The 19,802-nt window shown below is 48.2% G+C and overlaps 1 protein-coding gene across 2 annotated transcripts in view; it reads left to right on the forward strand.

Annotated features, from left to right (window-relative positions):
* Positions 1-19,802, forward strand: part of LOC142658005 (arf-GAP with dual PH domain-containing protein 1-like) — a 162,207-nt gene that overhangs the window by 78,773 nt on the left and 63,632 nt on the right. For both annotated transcript variants that reach the window (XM_075833643.1, XM_075833644.1), the window contains one exon: positions 1,018-1,089. In XM_075833643.1, coding sequence (XP_075689758.1) covers positions 1,018-1,089 — 72 coding nt within the window. The remainder of the gene's footprint in view (positions 1-1,017; positions 1,090-19,802) is intronic.

The raw sequence follows: 19,802 nt of genomic DNA on the forward strand, positions 1-19,802 counted from the left end.
GGCCCCAAACCAGCTGCTCTTTTGCGGGGTTCGGGTGTCGGACCCACACAGATCATGTACCGGTGGATAAGTAATCAGTTATCAGAAGGTTGAAAACCCCTTTAAGTTTAGTGTTGTCGTCCTGAGATTCTCTAAATAACAACAATACTTTACATGTTTTGGAATGATTGTAAAACTAAGTTCACATCTGTGTCGGTATTTCCGTTATTCTGTTCCATTTTAGGAACAGAATAACGAAAATGTCACATCCGTCAAATGGCGGTTACCAGCCGCGTCCGACAAAACCCATTGACTTTACTGGATTCCATCGGGTTTCTGTCATGGCGTCCTACCTAACAAAATAGTGCAGCATGCTGAACTATTTTGTCCTGTATTTTTGACCGGATTGGAGATGTGAATTTAGCCTAAAATGTAAATAGTGGCTCTGTTCACACAGGCATCATGTATTTTATTTTACTAGAATACATGACGGTTATGATGGATAAGTTTTCTTTTTTACTCCCAGTAAATGGGTCCGCCAGGTTTCCGCTATCGTTTTTTATAACTGTATAGAATAGTGCAGCATACTACACTCTTCTGACCTTCAAAAAAGCATTCGAAACCTGAGGGAAAAGAATTAACGCAAGTGTAGCTTTATTGTACAGCAAAATAATCTATCTTGCAATATATAATCCCATCTAGATGCTACTTATATTGGTGTGTGTAAAGAGTTTTGGCCTACTTAAAGCGACTTGCCAATTGGATGGTCACTATTCCTAAAATCTATGGGGTTGAATACATTTTGGTAACCAATTCTTCTTTTAAAAATTGTTTAATTGACAAAATATAAGTGTGTGAATAGCAATCTCAGATTTTGATATCAATTTGCATAAACCTAGCCATAGTATGTATCCTATGCATACTGAGCAGTAAACCTATATAGTTGTTCACAAATTTTAGTATTGTTATCTTTAGTATAAAAAAAATGGTCCAGCATGAAATTACTGTACATTTAAAACCACTGTATTTTTTTTATAGCCTACTGATGCATTTAAGAAGAGATGGTTCACCCTAGATCACCGAAGATTGATGTACTTCAAAGACCCCCTGGTAAATCCTTATTTACAGAGATTAAGTGTTCATATATTATGTGTAGAAATAGCTTACTGCATATGTTTTAACATGAAAGCAGCCAGAAATGTAGCTAGGTTCTCCAGTACCTGGAGCAAAGATTCAGCTTAGCACCCCCCCCCCAACGAACCTCTTTCCCGACATCTCCTTCCCCCTTGCAAAGTTTATTTTCTCTACCAATCAGTGAGGTGTAATATTTTCCAATTTTTTTTTTTTTTATGTAACGCGAGCATAAAGCCATTTGTACATTTTACAACCAATATAGTTCTTTATGCACCAGGACCAAGCTTATTACATATATACAGCACCAGAACAAAGCTAATTACATATACACAGCACCAGAACAAAGCTCAGTACATATATACTCACAAGAACCAAGCTCAGTGTCACAGAGCGGGGTGTGGACCCACTGGGCCATACTGCATAGCAGGATAGCAGCTGGCCAAACAGGTATAGGTAATGTCTATAGTTCTGGAAAGGGTACCTGAGGCAACGTAGACAGTAGCGGGGGTTTCAGGCTGAGATGAGGCTCCGGCAGTAGGCAGGCACCAGGTGGGGTGCAACACAGCAGATGCAGCAGAGAGTACAACACGACTCCAACACTTTAAGGCGCAGGGGCACGGTAGCACGGGATATGGGATTCTGTAAGCAGGAACGGGAACACTGGGAACTGGAAGACACTTAGGACAGAGACAAACTAGGGTAACGACAACAACACTCAGGCAATGAATGGAAGGGCATAGCCCTTTTTATAGTCCAAAGGCATTCTGGGCTAATTTGCAGATATTCTGCATGTGCGCGTACTGGCCCTTTAAGACCGAGCACGCCCGTGAGTGCGCACCCTGCGGGAGCCAGTACCTACGTGCAGAAGTGAGTGCCGGCGTCTCCCAGGAGGGAGGTGCAGCCCGGCACTTACTCGTCCATGGCCATGGCCGTCAGGGGGTAAGTCAGGACGACGGTCCGCTGCCATAGATGTTACTCTTACGGCCTCTTATGCCACATATTCTTGGGACCAGAGCGGTAGAGAAACTTCTTCACGTGGGCAGGAGCATTGATGTTTTCATCTGGCTCCCAGGACCTCTCCTCTGGACCAAATCCCCTCCAATCCACCAAATAAAAAGTTCTTCCCCCTACTCTCTTGGTGTCCAAGATATCCTTCACCTTGAATGTCTCCGATGAACTGCTAGGAGTCAATGCGGGACTAGGGATGTTGGTGTAGCGGTTCAGGACCACAGACTTCAGCAGGGAGACGTGAAAATAGTTTGGGATCTTGAAGGTGGGAGGCAGTCGAAGCTTGTAGGATACAGGGTTGATCTGCAGCAGGATCTCGAAGGCTCCGAGGAACCTGGGGGCAAACTTGCAAGATGGCGCCCTCAGCCGGATATTCTTAGAGGACAGCCGGACCTTAGTGTCTGGAAGAAACTGGGGAGGCTCTTGTCTTCTTGTGTCTACCGTTCTTTTCATGCAGTCGACCACCAGCAGAATAGAACATCGGGTCTGCTGCCAGATTTGTAGAAAGTCTCTGAATGTAGAGTCAGCTGCAGGTCCGTGACAAAGTCCATTGCAATATGTTGCCGGGGGGCATTGGGCACAGGCAGCGGCTGGAGCAGGCCAGCCGGTTTGGAGTGGGCAACTTCATTTCCTGTGCACACCGTGCAGAAGGTGACAAAGTCTGTGATGTCTTTCGGTAGCGTGGGCCACCAGAACTGATGGGCAATCAGGTCTCGGGTCCTACGGGCACTCGTGTGACCTGCCAGTTTAGAACTGTGTCCCCAGTGGAGGATTCTTCCTCTGTCTGCCAGACGCACAAAAGTCCTGCCTGGAGGAATATCTCTAACTTGCAGAGGGTTGACAGGGATGATGCAGGATGAATCAATGATATTCTGTGAAGACTCCATAGTGTCTTCCGTCTTGAATCACCTGGACAAGGCATTGGCCCTCATATTCTTGTCGGCAGGGCGGTAGTGGAGCTCAAACTGGAATCGGGCGAAGAACAGTGACCACCTGGCCTGATGGGGGTTCAGTGAATATTAGGATTGGATGAGCTGCGGCCTCTAGTAGGTGTCTCCACTCCTCCAGAACCAGCTTGATGGCCAGTAACTCCCAATCCCCAATCGAGTAGTTGCGTTCTGTGGAAGAAAAAAGCTTGGAGTAATAGCCACATACCACTGTCTTGCCTTTGTAGCCTCTCTGGAACAGAAGTGCGCCAGCACCAACAGAGGAGGCATCCACCTCCAACGAAAACTGCAGAGACACATCACAATGATTGAGGCTGACGTGAAGGCCTTCCTTAAGCTCCTGAATGCGGCCTCTACTTCTGGAGTCCAAACCTTGGCGTTCATGCCCTTTTTGGTGAGGGTAGAGATGGTAGCTGCCAGTGAGGAGAAGTTGGGGATGAACAGCTAGTAGAAGTTGACAAATCCCAAGAAGCGCTGTATGGCCCTTAAGCCTTGAGGGCGTGGCCATTCGAGGACACCCTTTACCTTCTCAGGATCCATTTTGAGACCTTGATCAGAGATGATGTAGCCCAGGAAGGGTAGTGACTTTTTCTCCCTTAATCGAAGCAAAACTTGACGGACATGTCTTTGATGTTTTTTTGGATCTGGCGAAAACATCAAAATGTCATCGAGATACACCACAATACAGACATAGAGTGATCACGGAAGCTGTTATTAAATGTCGTCTTCCATTTGTCATGCCGACGAATCCGGATTAGGTTGTAAGCCCCCCCCCGCAGGTCTAGTTTGGAAAACATTTTTGCTCCCCGTGTATGATCAAACGGTTCTGAAATCAAAGGCAACGGGTATCTGTTCTTTACCGTGATCTGGTTGAGGCCCCTGTAGTCAATGCAGGATCGGAGAGATCTGTCTTTCTTTTTAACAAACAAAAACCCGGACCCGGCCGGGGATGAGGATTTGCGTATGAAACCCCTCTCTAGATTCTCCTTGATATAGGCGGACATAGACTGGGTCTCTGGTAAGGAGGGAGGGTATACTCTAGCACGGGGAGGAGGCGAATCAGGAACCAAGACAATAGGACAGTCATACGCCCGGTGTGGGGGCAACGTCTCTGCCTTCTTCTTGCTGAAGACATCTGAGAATTGAGAGTAGCAAGGGGGCAACCCTGCCAATGACTCATGCGGAGGAGGCTGAACTGGATGGATATGCCCCTGGCAGCAGTTGAGGCACTTGTGACTCCACTGGAGAACCCCTCACAAGTTCCAATCCAGGACTGGGGCGTGTAGACAGAGTCAAGGCAAACCCAGCAGCACGGGGTTGACGGCCTTGGGCAGGACAAAAAAGGAGATGAGCTCAGAATGAAGGGCTCCCACTTGAAGCCTCTGCAGTTTGGTCACAGACAATATTGGGTCCGGCAGAGGCAGAACAGTTGTAGGCAAGTGAAGAAGATCCACTAGGTCTCTGCGTATAAAATTGGCTGCAGAGCCAGAGTCTAGATAGGCAGAGGCCAGGTGGGTCCTCTCGCCAGCGATAATAGTCACAGGGATAGACAACTTGGAAGAAAGTTCTCTGTCAAATGCTGTGTTGCCCAGGGTTGTCTCCCAAACAATGAAGGTGATCCTGGCGCCATCCGAGGGATATGCTCTGGCATGCAAGGTGAAGTGAATTTGACACTGATTAAGAAATTCCCTACATGCGCTTGCATCTCCGTTGAAACGAGGTGGTAGTGACAGCGAGAATCGGGGATCAGCACTGGTGCTGACAGGAGGTGTAGCAGGAGGATCAGCTGGAGAAACTGGAACAGGAGCAGAGAAGGAAGCAGCTAGCGCTCATAGCTGTTGTGCCATGGCGTTTACTGCTACAAGAAGTTGATCCTGTCGTGTTCGCAGGTCCTGCAGATCCGCTTTCATGGCTTGAGAAGGTGACAGGCCCTTGAATTGACCAGCGGGGTCCATGGCCTGAGCGTACTGTCAAGGCGCAGGATGTGGACTCACTGGTTGCACGGGATACGGGGTATTGGAAGCAGGAACGGGAACATTGGGAACTGGATGACACTTAGAAGACCATTTAAAGAGACAAACTAGGGTAACGACAACAACGCTCAGGCAATGAATGGAAGGGCATAGCCCTTTTTATAGTCCAGAGGCATTCTGAGCTAATTTGCAGATATTCTGCATGTGCGCATACTGGCCCTTTAAGGCCGAGCGAGCGTTCGCGCGCACCCTGCGCTATCCAGTACATAGATGCAGAAGTGAGTGCCAGCGTCAACCAGGAGGGAGATGCCGCCCGGCACTCACTCGTGCATGGCCGCGGCCGTCAGGGGGTAAGTCAGGACGACGGTCCGCGCCCATAGATTTTACACTTACATATATACAGCAGCAGAATAAAGCTCAGTACATATATACAACACCAACACCAAGCTCATTACATATATACAACTCTAGAACCAAGCTCAGTACATATATACAGCACCATAACAAAGCTCAGTGCATATATACAGCACCAGAACCAAGATCAGTTCATATATACAGTGCCAGAACAAATATCAGTACATATATACAGTGCTAGAACCAAGATCAGTACATATGCACAGCGCCAGAACCAAGCTCAATACATATATATACGGTACTAGAACCAAGCTCAGTACATATATACAACACCAGTACAAATACAGTTCAATTTAGTGTAACCCCTGCCATATAGGTTTGCACTAAATTGTATACAGCTCCCAGCATGGCCCAAACAATGGTGAAGATATGCTGGGAGATGCTGTTTCATAAAAAAAAAAATCATACCACCATCATCTTGCTAAAGATCATATAGTGACTACAGTGCTGATTAGAGGCAGAAAAAAACATTTACATTAAGTGACTCACCGGTGATGTCTCAGATTCTAGTTCTTTTTCTCTTTTCTTCTCCATTTGGTCCAGACCTCTATGATGACTTCTCCCAGCCACAGCCCATTTCTGCAGTTTTCCTCTCAGATGTCTTCAGCTTCTCACTTTTCAAACATTTCTGCACCTATAAACAAAGATAACGTTTTCACAGATCCAGACACTGTGCCCCTAAATATAATGGCACCATACACTGCACCTCTAATTATAATAGCACTATACACTGTCCCGGATTATAATAGCACCATACACTGTGTCCCTAATTATAATAGTGCCATACACAGCACCTCTAATTATAATAGCACAATACACTGTCCCACACATACACCGTGCCCCTTGTAGATAGTGCCCCCCATAGAGCCCCCCATAGATGGTGCCCTACATGGATCCCATAGATAGTGTCCCCACATACAGCCCCCTGTAGATAGTGCCCTACATATAGCCACCCCTGTAGATAGTTCCCACATATAGCCACCACTGTAGATAGTGCCCTACACATAGCGCCCCCTGTATATGGTACCCCACATATAGCCCCCTCATAGCTCCCCCTGTATATAGTATCCCACATGTCGGGAGAATGACCAGACATCGCCTCCAGCTAGGAGGCGATGTCTGGTAATTCTCCCGTCGCTCCGGTGAAGATACTGTGGGAGTAAGCGACGACACAGCGAGATCACGCTATGCTGTGAGTACAGCTGGACATGAATGAGGAGAAATGTATGACGCTGACTATTCAGCGTCATACACTTTTATTTACAACACCCACTTGGTCAAAAGTTTAAAAAAAACACCCCAGTTGGGCATTAAGAACAAATTTGCATAAATCTTAAAATCTTCATAACTTTGTCAAAAATAAACTTTAAAAAAAAAAAAAAACAGCAACAGTACTTATCTACATTAAAGCGCCTATTACATTAGCTAGGAGATAGGGCAGTTATAAACTGGTGACAGATCCTCTTTAAGTATAATATAAATTCTGCAGATTTTCCACAGCGGATTTCGTTACGATAATCCGCAGCATAATAGAGTAGCAGCAAAATGGATGACATTTAAACACAATTCATTTACACGCTGCGTAAATTATGACCAGAAAAAAATGCTCAAATTGTGTAATTGCTGCTTTTGTGTTGCGGCTTTTCCCCATTGAATTCAATGGGATTTAAAACCCACAACAAATAGAAGATGTTGTGTTCCTGGCCGTTTAACTAGTTAAACACCGCAGTCAATACTGACCTCGGCATTTATTGGGGCTTTCCCATGAAGAACATAAATGACATATCCACAGGATATCCTCAGAAAAAGCATGGTTTGACAGCAGCACACGTCTCCCAAATATCAATCAATATGTTCTGTAAAAAATGGCAACGTTTCGACCCGTGACAAATGGAGGGTCTTTCTCAAGCATTCTACGCTGCTTCCGTAACTGCCATTCACTACTATGGATGTTGCGGAAAAAGCATAGCTCAGCGACTTACCCTGTTTCCACAACTCCCATAGGACTGAATAGTAATTACGGAAACAACGAAGCTCGCATGCTACGCTGCTTCTGTAACTGCCATTCACTACGGCAGTTACGGAAACAGCGTAGCTCAGCGAGATATGCGGTTTCCATAACTCGACCATGTAATCATTAAGTGGCCGGGAAAGTGCAAAAAGCTAGAACGGGTTTTAGGGGGCTCCTTTTTAGAGATAGTGCCACTATCACAGGGTATGTGGACCCACTAGGCCGCTCCACCATAGCGGAGAAACAGCTGACCAGGTCTCAGTTTATACGAAAGTCTACTGCAGTTTTGTAACACTCGGGTACCTGAACTAGTCCAGACAGTGGCTGTGGCATGGATGGAGGTCGGTGCAGCAGGTTGCGCCAGACGTGGTGGGCAGTACAAGACGTGGCAGAAGACACTGGACGTGGCAGAAGATGCTGGACGTGGCAAATGACAGCAGGTGCAGTAGGACACGACTCCAACACTAGTAGGCAGAGGAACAAGAACACAGCACGGGATACAGGAACAGGTAACAGGGCACGGGTAACAACTGGAACGGGAAACACTAAGGGACCATTTGCAAGACAGACTAGGGATATACTAACAACGCTCAGGCAAGGATCAGAAGGGCTGGGGCCTTCTTATAGATCAGGAAATAATGTGGGTTGATCATGAAGATGATTTTCATGTGCGCGCGCTGGCCTTTTAAGAGCGGGCACGAGCGTGCGCGCGCACCCTACGGGACATAGCGGACCAGAGCGGAAGTGAGTGCTGGCGTCTCCTAGGAAGGAGATGGGGACCAGCGCTCACAGAACCATCGCTTCGGGCGTCGGGAGGTGAGTGAACCCGACGGCCCACGGCCATGGACACTACAGTATCCCCCCTCTTATGCCCCCTCTTCTTGGAGCCAGAGCGAGAGAGGAATTTCTTAATGAGAGCAGGAGCACTAAGGTTCTCTTCCGGCTCCCAGGACCTCTCCTCAGGAGGACCAAACCCTCTCCAGTCCACCAAATAGAGAGTCCTTCCTCCTACCCCTTTGCAGTCCAGAATCTCCCTCACCTCGAACACATCAGAAGAACCGCTGGGAGCAACTGTGGAACTAGAAGTCTTGCTGTAGTGGTTCAGGATCACAGTTTTCAGGAGGGACACATGAAAGGAATTGGGGATTCTGAGGGTAGGAAGCAGCCGCAGCTTATAGGAGACAGGGTTTATCTGTTGCAGAATTTCAAAAGGACCAAGGAACCTAGGAGCAAACTTGTATGAAGGCACCTTCAAACGAATGTTCCGAGAGGACAGCCAGACTTTGGTACCAGGAAGATACTGAGGCGGTTCTCTTCTCTTTGTATCCGCTTTTCGCTTCATGCGATCCACTGCCAGCAAAATAGAGGACCGGATCTGTTGCCAGATTTGCAGAAAGTCCCCAAATGCAGAGTCAGCAGCGGGTACCTGAGATGTGCTTGACACAGGAAGAGGGACTCTAGGATGTTGACTGTACACAATGTAAAACGGAGTGGAAGTGGTGGACTCACTTGTGTGGTTGTACGAGAACTCGGCCCATGGAAGAAGCTGTACCCAGTTATTGTGCTGTAAAGAGTGGAAGTGGCAGAGATAAAGCTGAGGAAAAGTCCAATCTCACATTCAGGAGTTTACAGAGGGCTCTCCAGAACTTTGAGGTAAATTGAACCCCCTGGTCGGACACAATGTGAAGGAGCAAGCCATGCAAGCGAAAGATGTGCTAAAAGAAGAGACTCGCCAGTCGGGGAGCAGACGGTTGGCCGATCAGCGGGATAAAATGTGCCATCTTCGAGAACCGGTCTACCACCACCCAGACAGTGTTGCATCCTGCTGAGGGAGGAAGGTCTGTGACAAAGTCCATCGCAATGTGCTGCCAGGGGGCATTGGGTACAGGCAGAGGTTGAAGCAGGCCGGCAGGCTTGGAGTGAGTTACTTTGTTAGAAGCACACACCGTGCAAGAAGAGACAAAGTCCAGAACATCTTTAGTAGAGATGAGCGAACTTTTGAAAAGTTCGGTTCGGCTGGTTCGCCGAATTTCATGAAAAAGTTCGATTCAGACCGAACTAGTTCTGACCGAACCTGTAATTCATGAAAGCCCCTAAAAATCGTGTATAACAGTGTTTAAAAGCCCTAGAAGCCCTGTATAACACTCTTAGGTCACCCATGAGTGTATCCAAGTACTTTTGAGCTGTCTTTAAGGCAAAGTTAGTGTCAAAGTTACGCCAACATGTATGGCTATAGGAAAATGGATGGGACACGATGATAACTAACAGAAACCACTGCATTTGTGCATGTTGTATGCTTAATGCATTGTTAAAAATTGTACAAAAATTAACCATTTTTGGTGGCAGATGCCTGCCAGGGTTCATACATATAACGTGGTAAAAGAAGAAGCAATGGCTTTTGACAATCCCTCAAAAAATTTACCCTTTTTATTGGCAGATGCCTGCCGGGGTTCATCCATACATGGATGTAAAAGCAACAAGCAATGGCTTTTCACAAGCCCTCAAAAAATTTACCCTTTTTATTGGCAGATACCTGCCGGGGTTCATCCATACATGGATGTAAAAGAAACAAGCAATGGCTTTTCACAAGCCCTCCAAAAATTAATCCCTTTTTATTGGCAGATGCCTGCCGGGGTTCATCCATACATGGATGTAAAAGCAACAAGCAATGGCTATTCACAAGCCCTCCAGGCCTGCTTGTAGCAGACGACAGTGGAGGTGTATTGGTGGTAGTAGAGGTAGCCAACGGACAGCAAGGGTGGTGGTAGTAGTAGTAGCAGCACATTAAAAGAGACTGGACAGTCACAGGACAAAGCCCTGTGGTGGGGCAGGCCTGCTTGTAGCAGACGGCACTGGGGGTGGATTGGTGGTAGTAGAGGTAGCCAACGGACAGCACGGTTGGTGGTAGTAGTAGTAGTAGTAGTAGCAGCACATTAAAAGACACTGGACAGTCACAGGACAAAGCCCTGTGGTGGGGCTGGCCTCAGGCCTGCTTGTAGCAGACGGCAGTGGAGGTGTATTGGTGGTAGTAGAGGTAGCCAACGGACAGCAAGGGAAGTGGTAGTAGTAGCAGCACATTAAAAGACACTGGACAGTCACAGGACAAAGACCTGTGGTGGGGCAGGCCTGCTTGTAGCAGACGGCACTGGGGTGGATTGGTGGTAGAAGTAGTACCAGCACCAACAGCGGCACATTAAAAAAAGAGTGGACAAGACAGAATCCCGTAGTAGCAAGCGGCAGTAACAGGCGGCAGCAGCAATGTCAGATCTAATCAGTGGCATCAGGCACAGGGGTTTTAAAATCCTCACCGATCCACGCTTGATTCATTTTCAGAAACGTGAGATTTTCCAAGCTGTTGGCGGACAATCTTGTTCGCTTAGGGGTGACGAAGCCCCCTGCCGCGCTGAATACCCTCTCTGACGCTACACTGGAGGGTGGACAAGACAGTACACCCATGGCAAACTGGGCCAGTTCTTGCCAATGATCCAATCTGCTGACCCAGAAGTCCATGGGGTCTGGGATCAGGATTTCTGACGGAGAAAGGGCACAGTCCAGGTACGAGTGAACCTGGTTGTTTAGGTGCTGGTGATGGTGAACATCCCTTTGGTGACTACGATGTGTGTCAGGTCGGGGTATTGGATGTAAAAATGTTGTCATCATATTTTCCAAACTGAATTGGCTGCTGCTGCTGCCGCTGCTGCTGCTGCCTATTGCAGAGGTAGCTCTGCCAGAGGCGGTGGAACGATGAAACAGTGGGGAGCTGAGAGTGGCCCCCCGGTCAGACATACTTGCAGGAGGTGTTTGCCGTTTGAAAGCCGTGACAAGCTGGCTGCATAGCTTCTCTCGATAATAAGCCAATTTTGCCTCCCTCTCGGAAGGCGCAAAAAACTCCCCCATTCTGGCTTTATACCGAGGGTCTAAAAGTGTGGCTATCCAGTACTCATCTCTTTGCTTCATGCTAACAATATGACAGTCAGCGCGCAAGTAACAAAGCATACAGCTCGCCATCCTAGCCAGCGTTTCAGAGGGCCCGGTTAGTCCCATCTCCGCCCCATACTGCCATGGTTGTACATCATCAAGGTCGTCGTCAGACTCGTCATCATCACTGTCATGTTGTGCGGCTGCCTCGTCCCCTATCCCTTCCTGTGATTCCATCTCCAAATCCAGCTCCTCTTCAGGTCCTGTTTCCTCATCCTCATCCTCCTCCTCCTCCTCAACATCCATAGCCAGATGTGATCCTTCCTCCATCCTTTGCAGAATCATCGCTGTGAGCGTTTGCTCCAGAATAAATATCAGCGGCATAACATCGTTCATTCCGCTAGCGTCACGGCTCACAAATCGTGTGGCCTCTTCAAAGGGCCTTAAAACGCGACATGCGTCTTTAACCAGCTGCCAGTGCCTGAGCTCGAAATTACACTGGCTCCAAACGCTGCCCGTCTGCTGCATCAGGAAATCATTCACGGCTTTCCGCTGTTCGTACAGACGGTCCAATATGTGCAGGGTGGAATTCCAGCGTGTTGGAACGTCGCAAATCAGGCTGTGTTCTAGGAGATTGTTTTGACGCTGCAAGTCCAGGAGGGCGTGCTTAAATGCATACGAACGTCTAAAGCGAACGCAAACCCTCCTGGACATGGCCAGCACACCCTTCAAACCAACATATGACTTTAAGAAGCGTGTCATGACCAGATTGATGACATGTGCCATGCAAGGAGCGTGTGTCAGTTGACCTAGACGCAGTGCAGCCACAACGTTCTTCCCGTTATCAGAGACAACATTGCCCAGTGTGAGTTTCAGAGGAGACAGCCAGCGTGCGATTTCCTCCTTGATGCACAGCAGCAGCTCCTGCCCTGTGTGGCTTTTCTCGCCCAGGCTCAGCAGGTGTAAGACAGCGTTGTGGCGCTTCACCTTGCACCTATGAAAAGAGGAGGGAGGAGGAGTGGAAGATACGCTGTGTCCTGTCGGGGAAGGGAAGACCTCCATTGAGGAGGGCAAGGAGGAGGAGGAGTAGGAGGAGGAGGATGGTAGGCGCCTGGTGTCCGGAGTTGAACCAGAAAGATACAAGCGTGGAGGTGGTAATGCCTGGCATTGCTGCGGTGGTGCATCGGACTGCAAAATATTGACCCAGTGGGCCGTGAAAGACATGTACTGTCCCTGCCCATAGTTGCTGCTCCACGTGTCGACGGTGGCATGTACCCTGCTGAACACGGATAATTGCAAGGACTGGCCCACCTTTTCCTCCACGTGCTTGTGCAAGGCAGGGACAGCTGTTTTGGAGAAGTAATGGCGGCTAGGTATTCGCCACCTAGGCTGAGCGCACGCCATCAATTGCTTGAAGCCGGCAGAGTTGACCAGGTGGTACGGCAGCGACTGCACCACCAACAACTTAGCCAGGTGTGAATTAAGCCGCACGTAATGTGGATGACTGGGTATATATTGTTGCTTATTGGACAACGATTCCGTAATGGATAACTGATGGGACGTAGGAGGAGCACTAGATGACAGTGATAATGATGATGACAACAACGACATGGTGGATAAGGCCTGACTACTACTTAGATGACAGGGACTCGGAGCAGCAGCAGCACCAGCGGCAGAGGGGTCTTCATTAGATGTACATGATGATGGTGGGGCATGTCGATTGTCCTACATGGCCTTGTGATGCCGCTCCATGTGTTTACGTAGAGCGGTAGTTCCTACATTGCTGCCCTGCCGACGCCTTACTTTCTGCTTGCAGATACGGCACTGTGCCATGATTTCGTCCTCTGGGAAGGTACACAAAAATTGCCACATGGCAGAGTACCGTAAAGAGGTAGTACCACGTCCAGTATTGTCTGAAATAACCCGCCCACCGGAGGAGATGGACAAGTCTGGCTTGCTGGTACTGCTACTACTACCAGCAGGCACATGGCTGCTGCTACTAGTATAACTGGGAACATGTCTTGTGCCACAAATGCTGGTACTGGGTCTGGCACCAACAGTTCCAACATTTGGACTGGAAGAGGACATGGCATGGGTGTTTTTTCCTCTACCCTGTCCTTTCACAACCTTTTTTTTACAAGACATTTCACTGCTGGAGTGCAGCAAGTTGAATCAAAACCCATTCCCCTACTAGAGGAATGAGGCCCATATAAAATATTATTTGGACTGACTGAAAATGAGTGACTGTGAATAGGTGGCAGTCAGTGTATGCTGTGACTTGTATAATAGCACCAAAGGCACCGGCTGTACTTAATTAGCACATTGAATTAAACCCTTAGACAGAAATGAGGCCCTTTTAAATTGTTATTCGGACTGGCGGAAAATCAGTGACTCATAAGGTGCCAGTCAGTCAGGGAATGCTGGGCGTTGTAGTACTACAAAGGCTGCCTGTATTGCAAGTTGGATGTTAACCCATGCAACGGGGATGAGCCCCTTCTAAAAGCTTATTCACACACTTGCTTGGCAAATGGCAATGAATGAGAATTTCTATCAGCCACTGTGCACTCAGGGAATGCTGGGCGTTGTAGTACTACAAAGGCTGCCTGTATTGCAAGTTGGATGTTAACCCATGCAACGGGGATGAGCCCCTTCTAAAAGCTTATTCACACACTGGCTTGGCAAATGGCAATGAATGAGAATTTCTATCAGCCACTGTGCACTCAGGGAATGCTGGGCATTGTAGTACTACAAAGTCTGCCTGTATTGCAAGTTGGATGATAACCCATGCAACGGGGATGAGCCCCTTCTAAAAGCTTATTCACACACTGGCTTGGCAAATGGCAATGAATGAGAATTTCTATCAGCCACTGTGCACTCAGGGAATGCTGGCAGTTGTAGTACTACAGCTGCCTGCCTGTATTGCAAGTTGGATGTTAACCCATGCAACGGGGATGAGCCCCTTCTAAAAGCTTATTCACACACTGGCTTGGCAAATGGCAATGAATGAGAATTTCTATCAGCCACTGTGCACTCAGGGAATGCTGGGCGTTGTAGTACTACAAAGGCTGCCTGTATTGCAAGTTGTATGTTTACCCATGCAACGGGGATGAGCCCCTTCTAAAATTTTATTCACACACTGGCTTGGCAAATGGCAATGAATGAGAATTTATATTAGCCACTGTGCACTCAGGGAATGCTGGGTGTTGTAGTACTACAGCTGCCTGCCTGTATTGCAAGTTGGATGTTAACCCATGCAACGGGGATGAGCCCCTTCTAAAAGCTTATTCACACACTGGCTTGGCAAATGGCAATGAATGAGAATTTCTATCAGCCACTGTGCACTCAGGGAATGCTGTGCGTTGTAGTACTACAAAGGCTGCCTGTATTGCAAGTTGGATGTTAACCCATGCAAGGGGGATGAGCCCCTTCTAAAAGCTTATTCACACACTGGCTTGGCAAATGGCAATGAATGAGAATTTCTATCAGCCACTGTGCACTCAGGGAATGCTGGGTGTTGTAGTACTACAGCTGCCTGCCTGTATTGAAAGTTGGATGTTAACCCATGCAACGGGGATGAGCCCCTTCTAAAAGCTTATTCACACACTGGCTTGGCAAATGGCAATGAATGAGAATTTCTATCTGCCACTGTGCACTCAGGGAATGCTGGGTGTTGTAGTACTACAAAGGCTGCCTGTATTGCAAGTTGGATGTTAACCCATGCAATGGGGATGAGCCCCTTCTAAAAGCTTATTCACACACTGGCTTGGCAAATGGCAATGAATGAGAATTTCTATCAGCCACTGTGCACTTAGGGAATGCTGTCAGTTGTAGTACTACAGCTGCCTGCCTGTATTGCAAGTTGGATGTTAACCCATGCAACGGGGATGAGCTCCTTCTAAAAGCTTATTCACACACTGGCTTGGCAAATGGCAATGAATGAGAATTTCTAACAGCCACTGTGCACTCAGGGAATGCTGGGCGTTGTAGTACTACAAAGGCTGCCTGTATTGCAAGTTGGATGTTAACCCATGCAACGGGGATGAGCCCCTTCTAAAAGCTTATTCACACACTGGCTTGGCAAATGGCAATGAATGAGAATTTCTATCAGCCACTGTGCACTCAGGGAATGCTGGCAGTTGAAGTACTACAGCTGCCTGCCTGTATTGCAAGTTGGATGTTAACCCATGCAACGGGGATGAGCCCCTTATAAAAGCTTATTCACACACTGGCTTGGCAAATGGCAATGAATGAGAATTTCTATCAGCCACTGTGCACTCAGGGAATGCTGTGCGTTGTAGTACTACAAAGGCTGCCTGTATTGCAAGTTGGATGTTAACCCATGCAACGGGGATGAGCCCCTTGTAAAAGCTTATTCACACGCTGGCTTGGCAAATGGCAATGAATGAGAATTTCTATCAGCCACTGTGCACTCAGGGAATTCTGGGTGTTGTAGTACTACAAAGGCTGCCTGTATTGCAAGTTGGATATTAACCCATGCAACGGGGATGAGCCCCTTCTAAAATTTTATTCACACACTGGCTTGGCAAATGGCAATGAATGAGTATTTCTATCAGCCACTGTGCACTCAGGGAATGCTGGGTGTTGTAGTACTACAGCTGCCTGCCTGTATTGCAAGTTGGATGTTAACCCATGCAAGGGGAATGAGCCCCTTATAAAAGCTTATTCACACACTGGCTTGGCAAATGGCAATGAATGAGAATTTCTATCAGCCACTGTGCACTCAGGGAATGCTGTGCGTTGTAGTACTACAAAGGCTGCCTGTATTGCAAGTTGGATGTTAACCCATGCAACGGGGATGAGCCCCTTCTAAAAGCTTATTCACACGCTGGCTTGGCAAATGGCAATGAATGAGAATTTCTATCAGCCACTGTGCACTCAGGGAATTCTGGGTGTTGTAGTACTACAAAGGCTGCCTGTATTGCAAGTTGGATATTAACCCATGCAACGGGGATGAGCCCCTTCTAAAATTTTATTCACACACTGGCTTGGCAAATGGCAATGAATGAGTATTTCTATCAGCCACTGTGCACTCAGGGAATGCTGGGTGTTGTAGTACTACAGCTGCCTGCCTGTATTGCAAGTTGGATGTTAACCCATGCAACGGGGATGAGCCCCTTCTAAAAGCTTATTCAGAAAATGGCTTGGCAAATGGCAATGAATGAGAATTTCTATCAGCCACTGTGCACTCAAGGAATGCTGTGCGTTGTAGTACTACAAAGGCTGCCTGTATTGCAAGTTGGATGTTAACCCATGCAACGGGGATGAGCCCCTTCTAAAAGCTTATTCACACACTGGCTTGGCAAATGGCAATGAATGAGAATTTCTATCAGCCACTGTGCACTCAGGGAATGCTGGGTGTTGTAGTACTACAGCTGCCTGCCTGTATTGCAAGTTGGATGTTAACCCATGCAACGGGGATGAGCTCCTTCTAAAAGCTTATTCACACACTGGCTTGGCAAATGGCAATGAATGAGAATTTCTATCAGCCACTGTGCACTCAGGGAATGCTGGGCGTTGTAGTACTACAAAGGCTGCCTGTATTGCAAGTTGGATGTTAACCCATGCAATGGGGATGAGCCCCTTCTAAAAGCTTATTCACACACTGGCTTGGCAAATGGCAATGAATGAGAATTTCTATCAGCCACTGTGCACTCAGGGAATGCTGGGCGTTCTACTACTACAGCTGCCTGCCTGGATTGCAAGTTGGATGTTAACCCATGCATCGGGGATGAGCCCCTTATAAAAGCTTATACACACACACCGGCTTGGCAAATGGCAATGAAGAATGGCAAATGGCAAATGGAGAATTTGTATTGCAATTTGGATGTTGAGAGTAGAGTAGACTCCCGGTGTAGTGGATGAGCCCCTTCGATTGCTGGATTCCTGGATTTTAGATTCCTAAAGCTTTCCCTTACTGCACAGAGATGCTATCCCTACAGCTCCTTTCTCTAAAATGGCCGCTGAGCTCCGTGCATACACTTTTATTGCAGGCTTGAGCCTGCCCCTATGCTGCCTCCCGATTGGCTGGGAGAGCCGTTTGCAAGGCATTATGGGGTAGCCTGATGTCAGGTGATATTTTGAAATACTCCATTTTAGATCTAACATGTGGCAGGCGCCAAAATGTAGCCGGGTTCGGTCAAAACGGGTTCAGCCGAACCCGGTGAAGTTCGGATTCGCTGCGAACCTAACTTTTCACGATGTTCGGACTGAAACCGGGTTCGGTTGTCCCGGTTCGCTCATCTCTAATCTTGAGGTAGCGTGGGCCACTAGAAATGACGAGCAATCAGGTCTCGGGTTTTACGAACACCAGCGTGCCCAGCTAGTTTAGAACTGTATTCCCAGCGGAGAATTCTTCTCCTGTCTGCCAACCGAACAAAAATCCTCCCCAGAGATATCATTGATGAATTCCTGAAAGATTACGGGAGCGTTACACAGTCTGAAGGGCATCACTAGGTATTCGTAGTGCCCGTCACGGGTGTTAAATGCCGTTTCCATTCGTCACCCTGGCGAATCCGGATTAGGTTATAATCCCCCGGCAGGTCTAGCTTAGAAAATTTTTGGGCTCCTCGTATGCGATCAAACAGCTCGGATATAAGTGGCAATAGGTATTTGTTCTTGACCGTGATCTGGTTGAGACCACGGTAGTCAATGCATGGTCGAAGAGATCCGTCTCTCTTCTTAACGAAGAAGTAGCCGGACCCAGCCGGCGAGAAAGATTTTCGTGTAAAACCCCTCTCCCAATTCTCCTTGATATAGGCTGACATGGATAAAGTCTCTGGCAAGGAAAGAGGATATACCCGTCCATGGGGAAGAGAAGCATTTTGGAACCAGTTCAATGGTACAGTCATAATTCCGATGTGGAGGCAACGTCTCAGCCTCCCGGTTGCAGAAGACATCCGCAAAACTGACATACTGAGATGGTAGATCGGAGAGAGACTGAGGCAGACTGGGCATAACAGGATGAACTTGTGACAGGCAATGGCTATGGCATCTGGAACCTCTCCGGAACTCCAGTCAAGAACCGGGGCGTGTAGGCGAAGCCATGGCAGACCCAGCAGGATAGGATTGATAACCTTAGGTAGTACAAGGAAGGCGTTCTGCTCCGAGTGAAGAGCTCCGACCCGTAGTGTCAACGGTTTCGTGATTAACACAATCGGATCGGGCAATGGTAGACCATTCACAGAGGCAACAGCCAGGGGTCTCTCCAGAAGAACTGTGGGTAGATGTAAACGATCCACTAGATCCTGCTGGATGAAGTTAGTAGCTGCTCCGGAGTCAAGATAGGTGGAGGAGGGATGTGTCGTCTCTCCGGAGACGATGGCCACAGGAATCGATAATTTGGAAGTGGTTTTAATGTTTGGAGATGTCCCACCTAGAGTTGCTTCTTCAACCAACCCAAGGTTCTAGAGTTTCCCGGTTTCTGTGGGCATTGGCGCACAAAATGACCCTTAAGGCCACAATACATACATAGTCCAGAGGAGCGTCTGCGCTGCTTCTCTTGTTCAGACAACCGTACTCTGTCTACCTGCATGGGTTCTTCAGGTAGCGGACTAGGGGAAGGCATTAGTGGACTCTGGACTAAGGGTGCTGGTCTGTGGACCCGGCTCTCCTATCGAACTTCTTGTGTGCGCTTCCAGATTCTCATATCAACCTGAGTGGCTAACAGGATGAGAGCATCCAAGGTAGAAGGAAGGTCGCGGGCCACCAGTTCGTCCTTGATCTGCGAGGACAGTCCCTGCCAAAAGGTCACCACCAGTGCCTCATTGTTCCATGCCAGCTCGGCTGCTAGGGTACGGAAGGAGATAGCATACTCCCCTACTGTGGAACCCTCTTGCTTGTGGGTCAACAGAGTGGCTGCGGCAGAGGATGTTCGACCCGGCTCCACAAACACGGCACAGAAGGACTGCAGGAGAAAGGCTAGGTCCGAGTATACAGGTCCTTGTTGCTCCAAGATTGGGTTCGCCCATGCGAGGGCCTTGCCAGCAAGAAGGGAGATTATAAATGCTACTTTGGCCTCCTCGGAGGGGAAGAGATGAGCCCGTAGCCTAAAATGAACCGTGCATTGGTTAATAAATCCTCTACATTCTCTGGGATCACCGTCATAGCGGGGAGGAAGAGGCAGAGGAACTGTGGATGCAGAACAAACAGGAGGAGCAATGGGCAGTGATACAGCAACAGCCTCAGAAGGAAGAACCGGAGGTGGAACAGTGAGTAGATCCAGACGGACCATGATAGAATTTACAGCCTCAAGGAGTTGATCCTGACGTGTGCGAAGGTCATTCATCTCCGACTGTACCTTCTGGACTGCGGTCTTAGGCTGGCCAGCGGGTTCCATGGCCTGAGCGTACTGTCACGGTCACAGGGTATGTGGACCCACTAGGCCACTCCGCCGTAGCG

This window comes from Rhinoderma darwinii, chromosome 7 (assembly GCF_050947455.1).
Source record: "Rhinoderma darwinii isolate aRhiDar2 chromosome 7, aRhiDar2.hap1, whole genome shotgun sequence".
Taxonomy (NCBI): domain Eukaryota; kingdom Metazoa; phylum Chordata; class Amphibia; order Anura; family Rhinodermatidae; genus Rhinoderma; species Rhinoderma darwinii.